Source organism: Salmo trutta, chromosome 12, assembly GCF_901001165.1.
Source record: "Salmo trutta chromosome 12, fSalTru1.1, whole genome shotgun sequence".
In the NCBI taxonomy this organism is placed as follows: Eukaryota; Metazoa; Chordata; class Actinopteri; order Salmoniformes; family Salmonidae; genus Salmo; species Salmo trutta.
The window spans coordinates 5,989,236-6,007,963 of NC_042968.1; the positions used below are offsets into that span (position 1 = coordinate 5,989,236).

General features: G+C 44.4%; 1 protein-coding gene across 1 annotated transcript in view; it reads right to left on the bottom strand.

The window, feature by feature from the left end:
- Positions 1-18,728, bottom strand: part of LOC115202831 (SH3 and multiple ankyrin repeat domains protein 2) — a 246,326-nt gene that overhangs the window by 7,147 nt on the left and 220,451 nt on the right. The window contains exons 19-23 of the mRNA XM_029766886.1: positions 18,707-18,721; positions 13,487-13,510; positions 10,140-10,246; positions 9,889-10,012; positions 6,822-9,333 (exon numbers count right to left, since the gene is read on the bottom strand). Coding sequence (XP_029622746.1) covers positions 6,822-9,333; positions 9,889-10,012; positions 10,140-10,246; positions 13,487-13,510; positions 18,707-18,721 — 2,782 coding nt within the window. The remainder of the gene's footprint in view (positions 1-6,821; positions 9,334-9,888; positions 10,013-10,139; positions 10,247-13,486; positions 13,511-18,706; positions 18,722-18,728) is intronic.

The window sequence follows — 18,728 nt, forward strand, 5'->3', positions numbered from 1 at the left end:
ACCTATTTACTTATGGCCCTGCCTACACCTAATGACTTGTTTTTTAAATTATATGAGCAAAATATATTCCACTTTATTTGGAACAGCATACCAGACAAAATTAATCAGGCATATTTATATAATGAATATGAACTCGGAGGGCAGAAATTATAAAATATTAAAGCATTTGACCTTTCACTAAAGGCTTCAGTCATACAAAAGCTTTACTTAAATCCAAACGGGTTCTCTAGCAGATTAGTAAGAATGGCTTACCCCGTGTTCAAGAATGGCCTTTTTCCCTTTATTCAGATTACAACCTCTCACTTTCCATTATTTGAAAAATAAATCATCTCCAAAATACTGCTATTTTAAAAACAAGCCATAGAAAGCTGGTTGCAATTTCACTTTAATCCACCAGAAAAGACAGAACAAATATTAAAACAAATATTATGGTTAAACTCAAATATACTAATTGATAAAAAAAATATAAAATTTAATGAAAAAAGACAACTGTATAATCTTTGTAAATTATATCATAAATAGGACTGGTGGAGTTATGTCACACATGCAGTTAGCAAAAATATATGGAAATGTCTGCTCTATCCAAAATGACATCCAACTGATTGCAGCATTACCGCAAAAATGGAGGAGGCAAGTGGAAGGGGGAGAAGGTAAGGACCTTGTCTGTCGACCTTGCAATGAAGACCAAAATTGGTTAAAGAAATTTGTGATAAATAAAAAAGTATACAAGTTTAATTTAATGGTGGGTCCCCTGCGGGATGGTTGAGCTAATGTAAGCTAATGTGATTAGCATGAGGTTGTAAGTAACAAGAACATTTCCCAGGACATGGACAAATCTGATATCGGCAGAAAGCTTAAATTCCTTTTAATCCAACTGCACTGTCCAATTTACAGTAGCTATTACAGTGAAAGAATACCATGCTATTGTTTGAGGAGAGTGCACAATTTTGAACATGACAAATTAGGCACATTTGGGCAGTCTTGATACAACATTTGGAACAGAAATACAATGGTTCTTTGGATCAGTCTAAAACTTTTCACATACACTGCTGCCATCTAGTGGCCAAAATCTAAATTGCACCTGGGCTGGCATTATATATTATGGCCTTTCTCTTGCATTTGAAAGATGGTACACATTTGTTTTTCTTTTTTTCTTGGAATTATATTTTACCAGATCTAATGCGTTATATTCTCCTACATTCCTTTAATATTTCCACAAACTTCAAAGTGTTTCCTTTCCAATGGTACCAAGAATATGCATATCCTTGCCTCAGGGCCTGAGCTACAGGCAGTTATATTTGGGTATGTCATTTTAGGTGAAAATTGAAAAATGGGCCAATCCTTAAGATGTTATTAAGGACCAAAAAAAATACATCTGAACCAAACAGGTTGCAAAATAGTTGGGAAGAGATTTTCGATGTACCGATTCCATGGCACATGGTTTATGAACTGATACACAAAACAACACTGGATTAAACACTTGAATTTTGTTCGTTTAAATTATTATACAAAATTCTTGCAACCAATAGAATGTCATATACATGGGGGATACAACCATAATACCTCTGCAGATTTTGCTGTGAAAAGAAAGAATCATTAGATCACCTGTTTTGGTACTGGCCATATGCTTCCTTTTGGTTGCAGGTTCAGGAATGGCTGAAGAATTACCTGGAGCTAACTCTGCAAATAGCACTGCTGGTTGATTTGAAAAGTCATAGTCAATCAATCAATAATATAATAATACTGAAAAAAATGTATCTTTAATTTACAATCTGTAGAAACTATGAAAATAGAAAGGTTTGTGAAACATCACAGCACAGTTGAAAAATATATGGCAATTAGAAATAAAAAATGGATGGTCTTCAGATGTATATGGGAGGGGTTGAGGGTAGCTGGAAGGTGGGACTAAAAACAAACAAAAAAAGATAACTAATGTAAAATATATTGTGTCTGTATAATGTACATTGTATGTATAAGCTGGAAGTAGAAGGCTAAGTATTGTGGTGTATATATATATATATATATATATATATATATATATATATATATATATTATATATATATACACACACATATATATAAAAAAGTAAAAATAAATTCAATTTACAACTTCTACCTCCCTATATACACATTCAAGAATTTTCTTTATTTTTACTATTTTCTACATTGCCATACAACACTCCTTCCGTGGCCTCCAACTGCTTTTAAATGCAAGTAAAACTAAGTGCATGCTCTTCAACCGATTGCTGCCACACCCTCCCGCCCGACTAGCATCACTACTCGGGATGGTTCTGACAACTACAAATACCTAGGTGTCTGGTTAGACTGTAAACTCTCCTTCCAGACTCACATTAAGCATCTGCAATCCAAAATTAAATCTAGAATCGGCATCTTATTTCACAACAAAGGCTCCTTCACTCATGCTGCCAAACATACCCTCATAAAACTGACTACCCTACCGATCCTTGACTTCGGCGATGTCATTTACAAAATAGCCTCCAACACTCTACTCAGCAAACTGGATGTAGTCTATTACAGTGCTATCCGTTTTGTCACTAAAGCCCCATATACTACCCACCACTGCGACCTGTATGCTCCCGTTGGCTGGTTCTCACTACATATTCGTCGCCAAACCCACTGGCTCCAGGTCATCTATAAGCCTATGTTTGGTAAAGCCCCGCCTTATCTCAGCTCACTGGTCACCATAGCAACACCCACCCGTAGCACGCGCTCCAGCAGACCAATAAAATTTGATTTGATTCAATTTGATATTTCACTGGTTACCCCCAAAGCCAACACTTACTTTGGCCGCCTTTCCTTCCAGTTCTCTGCTGCCAATGACTCGAACGAATTGCAAAAATCACTGAAGCTGGAGTCTTTTATCTCCCTCTCTAACTTTAAGCATCAGCTGTCAGAGAAGCTTACCGATCACTGTACCTGTACACAGCCAATCTGTAAATAGCACACCCAACTACCTCATCCCCATATTGTTACTTATCCTCTTGCTCTTTTGCACCCCAGTATCTCTACTTGCACATCATCATCTGCACTCCAGTGTTAATGCTAAATTGTAATTATTTCGCCTCCATGGCCTATTTAGTGCCTTACCTCCCTACTCTTCTATATTTGCACACACTGTACATAGATTTATCTATTGTGTTATTGACTGTACGTTTGTTTATGTGTAACTCTGTGTTGTTGTTTTTGTCGCACTGCTTTGCTTTATCTTGGCCAGGTCGCAGTTGTAAATGAGAACTTGTTCTCAACTGGCCTACCTGGTTAAATAAAGGTGTGGGGGGGGGAAATAATAATAGTGAAGACTTCAAAACTATGAAGTAACACATATGAAATCATGTAGTAACCAAGAAAGTGTTAAACAAATCAAAATATATTCTAGATATTAGATTCTTCAAAGTAGCCACCCTTTGCCTTGATACTTTGCACACTCTTGGCATTCTCTCAACCAGCTTCATGAGGAATGCTTTTCCAACAATCTTGAAGGAGTTCCAACATATTCTGAGCACTTGTTGGCTGCTTTTCCTACACTCTGTGTTCTAACTCATCGCAAACCATCTCAATTGGGTTGAGGTCGGGTAATTGTGGAGGCCAGGTCATCTGATGCAGCACCCCATCACTTTGCTTGGTCAAATAGCCCTTACACAGCCTGGAGGTGTGTTTTGGGTCATTGTCCTGTTGAAAAACAAATGATAGTCCCACTAAGCGCAAACCATATGGGATGGTGTATCGCTGCAGAATGCTGTGGTGGCCATGCTGGTTAAGTCTGCCTTGAACTCTAAATAAATCACAGACAGTGTCACCAGCAAAGCACCCCACACCATCACACCTACTCCTCCATGCTTTATGGTGGGAAATACACGTGGAGATCATCCGTTCACCTACTCTGCGTCTCACAAAGACACGGCAGCTGGAACCAAAAATCGCACATTTGGACTCATCAGACGAAAGCACAGATTTCCACCGGTCTAATGTCCATTGCTCGTGTTTCTTGGCCCAAGCAATATTCTTGACTGACCTTCTTAAAGTAATGACGGACTGTCATTTCTCTTTGCTTATCTGAGCTGTTCTTGCCATAATATGGACTTGGTCTTTTACCAAATAGGGCTATCTTCTGAAAACCACACCTACATTGTCACAACACAACTGATTGGCTCAAACGCATTAAGAAGGAAAGAAATTCCACAAATTAACTTTTAACAAGGCACACCTGTCAATTGAAATGCATTCCAGGTGACTACCTCATGAAGCTGGTTGATAGAATGCCAAGAGTGTCCAAAGCTGTCATCAAAGCAAAGGGTGGCTACTTTGAAGAATCTCAAATACAAAATATATTTTGATTTGTTTAACACTTTTTTGGTTACTACATGATTCCATATGTGTTATTTCATAGTTTTGATGTCTTCACTAATATATATTCTACAATGTAGAAAATAGTAAAATAAAGAAAAACTCTTGAATGAGTGATGACTGGTGACTTTTGAATGACTTTTGACTGGTACTGTATATATACAGAAATATATATATGGGGGATTGGAAATGATGCAGACAATTACAGTGGTAGAAGCCACAGTAAGACTGCAATATTAAAGCTGATCTACCCTCTAAAAAAAAAACACAAACACTGGAGAAGTTACTCACTAGGCTGGTGGATCGTTCCTCCCCCCCAACCAGGTAGCTATATAGGCCACACTCTCCCTTCTGGCTCTAACACATTCCATAGTCAAACACTGAGGACTCATTAATCTATTAGACCCAACAGTTCCCAGAAAGACCTCAAAGCTACAGGGAACCCTCTTGTATTATCTGTCAAAATAAAAACCTAACACATGCCAATAAATAAATACAGCTTCTTGAATTGAAATGTATTTCTCATAGGGAACAGAAGAATATCTTGTTTCTCTCTAGGCAATTGTGCAGTCAACCTTTACCTGTTCTTGATTATGTGGATACTATTTATCAAAGTGCAGCTGCCTCTACTCTTAAACCTCTGGATGCCGTTTTTCTTAGTGCCCTTAATTTTATCACAGGAGACAGTTTTATTACTCATCACTGTATTCTTTACCAAAAAGTTGTCTGGACCTCTTAGGTCACATGGACAAGAAAATGCTCATCCATAGGCTGCGCTCCTAGTGGCCGCAGACTTTAACGCAGGGAAACATAAATGCGTTTTACCTAATTTCTACAAGCATGTTACATATGCAACCAGAGGGAAAAAAACCTCTAGACCACCTTTACTCTACACACAGAGACGCATACAAAGCTCTCCCTCGACCTCCATCTGGCAAATCTGACCATAACTCTATCCTCCTGATTCCAGCTTACAAGCAAAAACTAAAGCAGGAAGTACCAGTGACTCGCTCAATATGGAAGTGGTCAGATGATGCACATGCTAAGCTACAGGACTGTTTTGCTAGCACAGACTGGAATATGTTCTGGGATTCTTCCGATGGCATTGAGGAGTACACGACATCAGTCACTGGCTTCATAAATAAGTGCATCGAGGACGTCGTTCCCACAGTGACCATACGTACAAACCCCAACCAGAGGCCATGGATTAAAGGCAATATCCCCACGAGCTAAAGGGTAGTGCTGCCGCTTTCAAGGAGCGGGACTCTAACCCGGACACTTATAAGAAATCCCGATATCCCCTCCGACGAACAATCAAACAGTCAAAGCGTACAATACAGGACTAAGATTGAATACTACTACACCAGCTCCGATGCTCGTCGGATGTGGCAGGGCTTGCAAACTATTACAGACTACAAAGGGAAGGACAGCCGCGAGCTGCCCAGTAACGCAAGCCTACCAGACGAGCTAAATTACTTCTATAAGCATACATGAGAGCACCAGCTGTTCCGGACGACTGTGTGATCACGCTCTCCGTAGCCAATGTGAGTAAGACCTTTACACAGTTTAACATTCACAAGGTCGCAGGGCCAGAAGGATTACCAAGACGTGTACTTTGAGCATGCGCTGACCAACTAGCAAGTGTCTTCACTGATATTTTCAACCTGTCCTTGACCGAGTCTGCAGACCAGCATTGTCCCTGTGCCCAAGAACACCAAGGTAACCTGCACTCACATCTGTAGCCATGAAGTGCTTTGAAAGGCTGATCATGGCTCACATCAACAACGTTATCCCAGAAACCCTAGACCCACTCCAATTTGCATACCACCCCAAAAAATCCACAGATGACGCAATCTCTATTGCACTCCATACTGCCCTTTCCCACCAGGATCCTGGACTTCCTGACAGGCCGCCCCCAGGTGGTAAAGGTAGGCAACAACACATCTGCCACACTGATCCTCAACACTGGGGCTCCTCAGGGGTGCGTGCTCCGTCCACCTCCTGTTCACCCATGACTGCATGGCCAAGCACGACTCCAACACCATCATTACGTTTGCTGACGACACAACAGTGATAGGCCTGATCACCAACAATGATGAGACAGCCTATAGGGAGGGGGTCAGAGACCTGGCAGTGTGGTGCCATGATAACATCGAAGACCGATTTTGGAAAACCTTTAGCACTTTAAAGCGATGACAGTAGCTAGCTAGGCTTATGTTCCCAAATGACTATTGGTTGGTCTTAGCAACACATCAGCTCATTCTCTCGCTGTTTTAGAGGGAATAATTGATCAGCAAATGGATATATAAAAAGAGAAGATATAGACCATCTAATATTCTTAATGCCCGTAGCTTGGCTCTTTGGAGATGGAGGGTAGGGGGTTTGTTTAAAGGTCAAAGGTGAGATGTGTCAGCGTAAGTGTTAAAGGTCAAAGGTAAGGTAGATTTATGTGTTACCTAGTTCCAAAGCCGCCCCTGGCCCCTGTGGTGGGTGAGTCGAAGGAGTCCCCCTGTTTGGGCCGGTACATCTGTGATAAGATGGAGCTCAACTCATTGATAACTGTGGCCTTGGGGTCAGACGTGGGTGGGCTCCTTAGCTCCGGGGGCTCGCCCCACAGCTTGGACGACCGATGGGAGGGGGTCCTGGGGAGGTCCGGGGGGGACATGGACCCGGGTGGAGGAGGAGGGACAGGAGGGGGCACCCCGAAGGAGTCCAGGGATTCCTCCATGAGGACGTCGTGGTAAAGTGCAGTGTTCTTGTTGATGATGGGCTTGTTTTTGGGCTTGGGGGGAACGGGGGGTCGGTCATCGAGGTAAGCCTGGCCATCAGTATAAACCATGGAAGTGTTCTCCAGGGCGCTGTTGTACCCGCCCTCCGACGACAGTATAGAGATGCTGGAAACTGTGGAAATTGTGCTGGTAGTCTCCATATGGGGGTCTCCACTGCTGCGACTGTCTACCTCCTCGATGCCTGAGTCAGTGACACCTTGCTTAAAGCCACCGTCAGGGGTCGGAGGGGGATAGGAGGGTGGGGGCACGCAATTGGACATCCCGCTTCCCCGTCGGAACTGGCCGACAGAGGGTGGGCCGTGGGTGTAGTATGGGGGTGGATTTGGCCCCCTGTCCCCCATCCCGTTGCGTCTCTCTTGGTCCCGTTGCTTGAGCAACTCAGCGATGGCCGTTGCCTGGTCCTCAGGGATGTCGATGCTGTTGGCGAACTCCAGTGGTGGTGGCAAGGGCTCGGAGAAGACAAACTCCTCCACCTCCTCGATGTCCACCGAGGCCAGCGGGGGAGGGGGCATGCGGAAGGGCAGCTTGACTGGCTCGTCCACCGACCCCCCAGCCGTGATGCTCTTCCCCCGCGGCACAGGGGGCAGGGGCATGGTACTGTGGCAGTTGGTGTGGGGGTTTGGCTGGTTGGGGTCTCTCAGTTCACTGGGGATACTGTTGTCCTGGGTTGGTGTGTTCTCCTGCCCCCTGTCTTCCCCCTCTGGGCTGTTTTTGGTGTGCACCATCAGCAGCCCGGCATCCTGCTCCGCCTGCTGCCTCTCCTCCCTCACTCCATCCGACTCGTACTTCTGCTCCGTCATCTGCCTCCTCAGGCCTACCCCTCTGCCTCGCCCCAGGGTTGTCGTGGAGGTAGCGAAGCTTGTCTCGGTGTTGGAGCGGAGCTTGGTATCGATGAAGAGGGGCTGATTGAGGCCAGGTTTGTGGGGGTTGGGAGGGAGGGACTGGGGGGCATCGCTCTTAGGGAGCGGTTGAGGTTGAGAAGGGGGTGGGGCTTGTGTCGCCATGGTTGTTTGTGTCTGCTCCTTCATGGCTCTGTCCCGGGCCGCCAGCGCCAGGGCGAGGGGCGAGTTAGGGTCCAGGGCCTTACCTGTGACGGGGTGCAGGTAGTCCCTTCCTCCGTTGGAGCTGTAGGTCTGGGGCGGAGTGGCCGGGAGACTGACGGGGCTATCCAGGTTGGGGTACTGGCCGGTACGCGCGGTCAGGGGCTCCCTCACCACCTGGGTGGGCTCAGGGGTGTTGAAGTCTGTCACGTTACCCCCACGATCACCCCCTTCTTGGGACCGTAGCAGGGTGGCGGCCGGCGGGGGAGCCATTATCCTCTGCAGGTGCTCGTCATTGCTGAACATCCCCTCATCGATAGACTTGGACTGGCGTAGGCACTGGGCCGGGTCTCCCAAGTCCTCATCCCCCATGTCGGTGGAGAGGAAGCCTGGCGAGTTCCTCCGCGCCTCCAGCCTCTTCTCCCGGTCCCTCACTGCCCCTGCGATGGCAGCCGCAAAGGGATTGTTGACAATGGGGTCTTCAAGCCTCAGCCCCCTGCCCCCTGCCCCGGGCGTTAAGGGTGGGTGTTCGGGCGTGGTGGGTTCGATCTCAATACTGCTGCCCTGGCTGCTCTTTCCACTGCTACTGGTGGACGGCTCCTTGACGATGATGGTGGGGATGGGAATGGACGAGAAGGTCCTCTCAGTGGGTGTGGTCGGCATGGAAATAGAGTCTGAGGGCGGGGCACAGCAGGTCTTCTCTGGGCTGTCCTCCACATTGGGCTGCTTGACCAGCATGCCCTTCCTCCTCGCCGGCTTGGCAGGCACGTACAGCGCCTTGTTGCCCACCTCCGAGTACGGGTTCTCGGGCACGGGTGCCCGTCCTCGGCTTCTACTATCGTACTGTTCTGAGCTCTGGCGGTGATAACCTCGCCTTAGTGTCCCTACATCTACCATGCGGTTGCCAAGGATAGTGGTGTTGGAACATTTTCCAGCAGAGTTGAGGGTGAGGCCCGGTCGGGTGGTGCCTAAGCCCCTTGGCGTGGGGGAGATGGATGGAGAGTTGTAGGAGGAGGGGGGAGACGGGGGGGAGATGGCCGGGGGAGGGGGGATGTCCTCGGACGTGTCGGGCATGGAGAGGCTGCGGGTGAACTTGAGTGGGGGAGGGGTGAGGAGCGTCTTCTCCTCTTCTGTTATACCTGAGAGAGAGAGAAATAAAGTGAGAGAATGAGAGATAGAGAGAGAGAGAGAGAAAGAAAGAGAGATCTGTCAATTGTACATGTGTGATTCTATTTCATTTCATCTTTCTTATCGAGATACATTTTTTGGATAGTTCACTTAACTTTTTAAATTCTGTAATCAGTTTGAGAAAGTTGTCTATGGGTCAGGTGTGAGGATTGCCTTCTATGTTCCAAATATTACAAAGTATGCTCAAGCTACTGCATATACTGAAGTTACTAGCTACTGAAGCTAGTGCAGTCATAACACACAGACCTGCCTTTGGGCTACTATTGGCTCTGAGTGGCGTGATGAATTGAATGGAACATGGATAGAATTAGTTTCTATGAAATACTATTGCTTCATCATCGACTGTGGTTTCAGTGTATGGGTAATGGGTTATAATACTGTCGCCTCAGAGCACAATTTGGCAAGTGGATCACTCTAATTTGTTCACATCATATTTAATGAAGCCAGTTACTCTCTGGAAACGGTAATCATAGTAAAGTGGGGCCATACATTAGACACACACACACCTATGGACTTCTGTCTCCTCATGGTGCCACCCTTGGCAAGTATGCCCAGGAATGCCCCCCCTCTAGGACTGCCTGGCATGGTGGGTGGTACCACTGCCACAACACCCTGGCGGTCGTACATGGACTGTAAACCAGAGTTGGGTAGGGTTAGAGTTTAACATGTCCACGACACACTAAGTATTGATCAATACCATGCTTTAGATAGAAACGTCTGCTAAATGGAATATATTATACTGTGTGGAGTAACTTACATTCATGTCAGTAGGCGTGACCAAACAGCGGCTGGAGGGGCGAGGCTTAATGGTGGCCACCTTCACGTCCACGGCATTCGGGGAAGGTGACACCTCGTCCACTTTATCTGCAAAACAAACCCCACCCCCTATGAGTGACAAGGTAAATAGGGCGGAACTTCTTTAATCCTAAAAATGTCATGGGCCAAATGCGTTCGCAAGCCAGTCATTTTCATGACCCCTTCCTCAGTTTCCAAACTAAATTGAGGCTGAAACAGAGAAAAAATAAACACAATAAAATAAAATAAAAAAACATGTCATTTTGGGAAGAGGCCAGCCTTGGAAGCCGTGCAAGCCTTTAAAGTTAATATTTAAATGTAATATTTAGTTGTATTTGTTTTTGGAAAGCCTCCATGCATTTGGGGATGTTACTGTACTTAGAGTGACTTGAAAACATATCCTCTTCTTCTGACCATCTACACACAGAGGGAAGAGAGTGGAATCAGCCACACACACACACACACACCCACACACACACACACACACAGAACCATACCAACATACACATATATTCTGAAACTATGGGTGACTTGTTCTATCTGGCCATTTTCTGAGGCATGATGTGTATAGATTCCGTTTCTGATGCCACTTCAGTAAAAACCACTCCAATTTCATCCATATCCCATGCAATCTGTTATGCCGTGTAGATCCTACTATATAACATTATTGCCAATCTGTTGCCAACTTTTCCAGTCATATGGGATTGAAGCTGGTCAGTCCCTGGATGGGAGACCAGATGCTGCTGGAAGTGGTATTGGAGGGCCAGTAGGAGGCACTCTTTCCTCTGGTCTAAAAAATATCCCAATGCCCCAGGGCAGTGATTGGGGACACTGCCCTGTGTAGGGTGCTGTCTTTCGGATGGGACGTTAAACGGGTGTCCTGACTCTCTGAGGTCATTAAAGATCCCATTGCACTTATCGTAAGAGTAGGGGTGTTAACCCCGGTGTCCTGGCTAAATTCCCAATCTGGCACTCATACCATCACAGCTGTCTAATCATCCCCAGCTTACAATTGGCTCATTCATCCCCCTCCTCTCCCCTGTAACTATTCCCCAGGTCGTTGCTGTAAATGAGAATGTGTTCTCAGTCAACTTACCTGGTAAAATAACGGTAAAATAAATAAAAAAATAAAAGCCTACAGATTTATTATAATTCATGTAGCAGGATCAACAAAACAGATGGCATGAACTCCAGTTTTTACAGACCAGTTTTGAGATGTGAAAACCTCTGACAAACTTTGATTTTGGGGTGAACTATCCATTTAATAGTTCATGAGTTAGTGGAATAAACCAAAGTTCAACATTTCACCTATGTGACGATGCGTCTGACATAAGCAATGTTTGAAATACAATACCATGTTATCACGTTATTGAGTCTGATGTCCATTCAGTATGCACAGAGATTAGACTGGAATAAAATCATGCATTCTCATTGGTGCAAACAATTACATTCGATGACAAATCAACTTACTACATACTGTAAGTTGCAGTACTTGTTGTCAGGGTTGGGGTCAATTCCATTTAATTTCCAGTCAATTCCGGAAGTGCACTGATATTCCGAATTGGAATTTCGTTTACTTTTTGAATAGTCACAGTCGGTATTCACGTAATAATAAGGAATTCCCCTCGACCACAGCCACAAATTTGGGAAAACCAAAATTCTTTCCTATTGACCCCCATTGTAAAAGAGGCAACTTCGTTGTTGATTTTTTGTTATACAGAAATAACAGAACATGCTGAAAAGCTGTTGTTCAATGTACAGTACATGTAGCCAGGTCAAAAATCCCGACCTACGGTTCGCAATGCTGCCACGTAGGGAAATAGAGCCTACGAGAAGAGCCCTGTGGCTTCAGTCTATTCGGTGTGGGAGAGCGGGAAATGTGGAGACGCGGTGTCCAAGTAGGCTACGTGTGAGGAAAACATTGAATCACAGGTAAGACATTTAACTTGTTTAGTACAGTCTGTTTGTAACTCCTTTGTAACTCCACCCACTACTTGAAGCTGTATAGTCCTTTTGTTTGTGTTGTTGATCTTGGCTAGCTTAATGATCCGGTTGGTAGCTAGCACTAACTCACTCAAGTGGCTGCTAGCATCGTCATGAAAAGGTGCATGACGGAAGTTTTTGTAACATGCTGACCACACCGCTTTTGTCGCGTGCGCGAGCGTTGCAAAATACATTTACACATACATGTTATTCAATCATTGCACCCACACTGCTCGCGTGCACCAACGAGCGTCTGCATTGCCAAGCGCTAAAATAGAAGTCAGTTCTATTTGTGATGCTGAACACGACGCAAGTCCTGCATCTCCCATCTCCTCATTGGTTTATAGAAGCATATACCCACGTGCCATCTCCTCATTGGTTATACCCACGTGGGTGATTGAAAGATGAACTGAGGTCGGTGGGTCGGTTGTGGTAATACACCTTATTATGAAAGTTAGATGTGAACCGTCATATAAAGTCCAAAGAAGAAAAAGCCTGGAAGGAGGAGAGATGACTAGAAACGACACGGTTGATCGTTTTATGTGTGGATTAATTGTCGGAGTAGAGGACCTTGTGCATTTCAGGTAAAATAACAACTCAGCGTTTATATCCCAGGACAAATTAGCAAGCAACAGCAAGCTAGCTAAATAGGACAATTTAGCTAGCAACTGCAAGCTAGCTAGCTAAATTGCCATAAATGTTTAATGCTTTTAGACCTGTCCCCAAATTAATATAATTGGTTCAGTGTTGGTTTTGATATTTCAACCTGCGTGTCGTGATCGCGTTTGGTGTGGGGGCACAAAATCAATTTGCGCACAACGGCGCACGCGGACGTTTGGGCATGGTGTAAGTAGTGAGAACGCTACAGAGCAGGCAATGTTGAAAAGTAATCTTCAGACATGTTGTACTTTTCTTAAATGTAGTTTTGGAATTAACTAAAACAAGCAGACAACAACAAAATTGGTTTGATATGGGGTAACCTAGGTATCCACAGGTTGTTTTCCCCACAATCGGACAGGATCGCTACGTTCTATTTAATACCGACTGGGTTTATTGACCGGAATTTGAGTGGAACTGACCCCAACCCTGCTTGGTGTACTGACTTTATCATGCAAATATTACCAGACAATGACATACTGAGTAGGTATCTTTCTCAGGAGGAAAACACATTTGTAAATGAAACAAACCACTTTGTAAATATAATTAAAAAAGATTGTTAATACAGTCAATAAAACCAAGCCATACAAGTCAGTGATTTGTGGGTTAGTCCTCAAGTCATCCATCCAACATACTGTACTTTGTGTGAAACATGCCTATGTAACTTACCACCTTTCTTTTTCCTTAGTGTTGCTTGGGAGGGATAGAGAAAGAGTGCTCTGTATTTGATATGTGTATTTGACCCGGGTCTGATGAAAAGTACACTACATGGCCAAAAAGTATGTGGACACCACTTCAAATGAGTGGATTCGGCTATTTCAGCCAAACCCGTTGCTGACAGGTGTATAAAATCGAGCCCACAAACATTTGCAGTAGAATGCCATCTTTCCAACAAGTCAGTTCGTCAAATTTCTGCCTTGCTAGAGCTGCCCCGGTCAACTGTAAGCGCTGTTATTGTGAAGTGGAAATGTCTAGGAGCAACAACGGCTTAGCCACAAAGTGGTAGGCCATACAAGCTCACAGAACGGGACTACTGATTGCTGAAGTGCGTAGCGTGTAAAAATTGACTGTCCTCTGTTGGGGGTTACCCTGGGGGTCGGGTGTGGGGCTACACCAATGCCATGATTACTGTATATATGTGATAACCTTTGTATACTTGCAATGCGCAATGATGGAGAAGTACTGGGTAATGGAGATATACTGCTTTAGTTCTCAGGCTGAGAACTAAAGCACCTGCTGAGTCACACAGCCTCAAGGCCGAGATAGTAGTGAGAAACCACAGTCTAGACATGTTTTTCTCATCTTAGATACTTTGTATCTAATCCAATGCAACAATGTTATGGTATGATTGACGGTAGGTTGTCCACACCAACTAGTATAAGGAGGGTTGTCTCCTGTTTCGCCACACAGATCTTTACTATAGACTACTGAGGTATTCTGTATGTGAATCTCTGTCTGCAATTGCATTTCGTTACTAGAGTTTTATACCAAGGTTCCTGTGTCTGTGTCATCTATCTGGAAGACTGATTGTTGAAGGAAACTTACATCACCCCATGCAAAGGACCACCCAACACCTCACTTGCAACACTCACTACCGAGTTCCAAACTGCCTCTGGATGCAACGTCAGCACAATAACTGTTCGTTGGGCGCTTCATGAAATGGGTTTCCATGGCCGAGCAGCCACACACAAGTCTAAGATCACCATGCGCAATGCCAAGTGTCAGTTGGAGTGGTGTAAAGCCCGCCGCCATTGGACTCTGGAGCAGTGGAACGCGTTTTTTGGAGTGTTGAATCACACTTCACCACCTAGCAGTCCGATGGACGAATCTGGGTTAAGTGGATGCCAGGAGAACGCTACCTACCCAAAAGCATAGTGCAAACTGTAAAGTTTGGTGGAGGAGGAATAATGGTCTGGGGCTGTTTCATGGTTCGGGTTAGGCCCCTTAGTTCCAGTAAAGGGAAATCTTAACGCTACTGCAAACAATGACATTGTAGACGATTCTGTGCTTCCAACTTTGTGGCAACAGTTTAGGGAAGGCCCTTTCCTGTTTCAGCATGACAATGCCCCTGTGCACAAAGCGAGGTCCATACAGAAATGGTTTGTCAAGATCATTGTGAAAGAACTTGACTGGCCTGCACAGAGCCCTGACCTCAACTCCATCAAACACCTTGGGGATGAATTGGAATGCCGACTGCGAGCCATGCCTAATCGACCAACATCAGTGCCCGACCTCACTAATGCTCTTGTGGCTGAATGGAAGCAAGTCCCCGCAGCAATGTTCCAACATCTAGAGGAAAGCCTTCCCAGAAGAATGGAGGCTGTTATAGCAGCAAAGGGGGGGACCAACTCCATATTAATGCCCATGATTTTGGAATGAGATGTTCGACGAGCAGGAGTCCACATACTTTTTGTAAATGTATAAGCATGAAAAGCAAAATACCAAATTTATAATGAGCAGCCATAGAGATAGAACTTTATGACATTTCCGATACAGCAAAGAAAATACGATATTAAAATAGCAATGAACAGCAAAATTAGTAGTAGAATTCATGCATGTGTCAACTGAGATTAGGGACATACTGTACAAGTGACACTTTCAGTTCAGAAAAATCTCCCTCTCTCTCTTCACATCTCCTCTTCTCTCTATCTCTATTCCCAGCCTCTCCCCTCTCCCTTCAATTATCTGCTCCCTCTATCCCAATCTCTCTCTTCCTTTCCTCCCACTGTGGTCGTTCAGCAGTGCTATTGATGTATTAAGTGTTTCTCCTGTTTCCTACCTTGCACACAGTGTTAATTTCGTCAACAATAACTATGATGAAAAACACTTGTCAACTACCTATTTTTCCTGACAAAAACTATGACAATAACGAGACAAGAGGCCCTGGAAAAAAACTATAACAAGTTACTTTTCATTTTAGCCGATGAAAATGTGACGAGACCAGAATTCCACGTGAGACTAATGGACATTTAATTTGACATGAATTTCGTTTTTATCTGTTTTGTCCAATCTTAAGCATACATGCATCCATAATATTTCATGCAATCCTCTCATTGACAGAATTGACATCTTTCAGTTGGTCGGTCCGATTGAGCTGATCTGCTTGGCTCTCCCAGTCAATCTTTTCAACTGATGAGAAGCCAGGACACTTGACTTGTACAGTGAGGGGAAAAAAGTATTTCATCCCCTGCTGATTTTGTATGTTTGCCCACTGACAAAGAAATGATCAGTCTATAATTTTAATGGTAGGTTTATTTAAACAGTGAGAGACAGAATAACAACAAAAAATCCCGAAAAACGCATGTCAAAAATGTTATAAATTGATTTGCATTTTAATGAGGGAAATAAGTATTTGACCCCCTCTCAATCAGAAAGATTTCTGGCTCCCAGGTGTTTTTTATACAGGTAACGAGCTGAGATTAGGAGCACACTCTTAAAGGGAGTGCTCCTAATCTCAGTTTGTTACCTGTATAAAAGACACCTGTCCACAGAAGCAATCAGTCGATCAGATTCCAAACTCTCTACCATGGCCAAGACCAAAGAGCTCTCCAAGGATGTCAGGGACAAGATTGTATACCTACACAAGGCTGGAATGGGCTACAAGACCATCGCCAAGCAGCTTGGTGAGAAGGTGAGAACAGTTGGTGCGATTATTCGCAAATGGAAGAAACACAAAAGAACTGTCAATCTCCCTCGGCCTGGGGGTCCATGCAAGATCTCACCTCGTGGAGTTGCAATGATCATGAGAACGGTGAGGAATCAGCCCAGAACTACACGGGAGGATCTTGTCAATGATCTCAAGGCAGCTGGGACCATAGTCACCAAGAAAACAATTGGTAACACACTACGCCGTGAAGAACTGAAATCCTGCAGCGCCCGCAAGGTCCCCCTGCTGAAGAAAGCACATATACATGCCCGTCTGAAGTTTGCCAATGAACATCTGAATGATTCAGAGGGCAACTGGGTGGTCAGATGAGACCAAAATGGAGCTCTTTGGCATCAACTCAACTCGCCGTGTTTGGAGGAGGAGGAATGTTGCTTATGACCCCAAGAAAACCATCCCCACTGTCAAACATGGAGGTGGAAACATTATGCTTTGGGGGTGTTTTTCTGCTAAGGGGACAGGACAACGTCACCGCATCAAAGGGACGATGGGCGGGGCCATGTACCATCAAATCTTGGGTGAGAACCTCCTTCCCTCAGCCAGGGCATTGAAAATGGGTCGTGGATGGGTATTCCAGCATGACAATGGCCCAAAACACACGGCCAAGGCAACAAAGGAGCGGCTCAAGAAGAAGCACATTAAGGTCCTGGAGTGGCCTAGCCATTCTCCAGACCTTAATCCCATAGAAAATCTGTGGAGGGAGCTGAAGGTTCGAGTTGCCAAACGTCAGCCTCGAAACCTTAATGACTTGGAGAAGATCTGCAAAGAGGAGTGGGACAAAATCTCTCCTGAGATGTGTGCAAACCTGGTGGCCAACTACAAGAAACGTCTGACCTCTGTGATTGCCAACAAGGGTTTTGCCACCAAGTACTAAGTCATGTTTTGCAGAGGGGTCAAATACTTTTTTCCCTCAGAACATCTACGATTTGTCCTTTTCAAATAAATCTATTTCTCTCCCCCTGACTTGCTTTGGGGTTTGTGTTATAACATCAACTGCTAACAGTACCATCTAAAATTCAGTGAAATATATGTTCCATAACAAAAAATATTGTATTTTCAGCTGTTTGAAGCTGGTGTACAAAACCGAAAGTAAAAGATGCAAAAACTAAACTTAAGAACAGGAAGCATAGAAATAGCCAACTTATTACATATCTACTGCTTCTTAGACTTGCTTTCAAAGCGAATGACAGATATTTAAACTCACATTTCTATATGAATTTGGTCCGGTAACCCAAAGTTACATATTGCAGCTTTAATAGAAAAAAACTACACTGAAATTGTCCCGAATTTAATTAAAACTAACGAAGGATGACATGACTAAAATATGACTGAGACTAAAACTACATCTTAAAATAGTGGCCAAAATGAACACCACAACTTTCATCCCCATTGACCCTCTCTCTGTTTCTCTCTCTCCCTGTCTTTCCTCCCGGTCTTCTCTCTCTCTCTCTCTTCTCTCTCCCTGGTTCCCTCCCATTTTCCCTCTCTGTTTCTCACTTTCTCCCTATTCCTTGTATTTGAGCTCTCTCTTCTCTCTGCCTCTCCTCCTCCTCCTCTTCTTTCTCTGTTTCTCTTTCCCCTAGCTGAGTTAGCAGGGTGGTGCTATAGCGTAGCGTGCGTCCCTAGCTGCCCACCAGTTCCTCCTCCTCTCACCAGTGTTCTAAAGCAACCCGTCTCAGAAGCGATGACTGTTCCCTCTGTCAGAACACATTAGCATCACACCGCGCTCCCATTCAACACATGGGCCCTCAAATGAGATCTTAGCCCACCACACATACACCCATACACACGCAGATATACGCTCTCACACAGACACAGACACACACACACACACACACAACCGTGTCTGTGTTTCTAACTTGAAGACGCTAATGCAACTCTAATGCCATCTTTACAACTAGCCAGATACTCGTTTCCATGGTAGTTAAGCAAAAAAAAATTATCTGTGGAGGTATTTTCACAAACGACCGCTCCTCATGCAATGACGCTGCAAATCACTGTGAGAAATCCGTAATGAATGATAGCAAAAATATGACAATCTAAAATAATACATGGTTAACATAATTAACAGCATGTTTTGGTTTGAACCAATGGGCTTGACAATACAGCTTAGCTTCACAGGTTCAAAAGATGAATAAAATGTCAATGAATCAGCATGTTGAATATGTTACATGGGATTGGCACACCAATATGCTACATACTGTATGTTCAGCACCACTCCTTACCTTTACTGACTTCCACTAATGG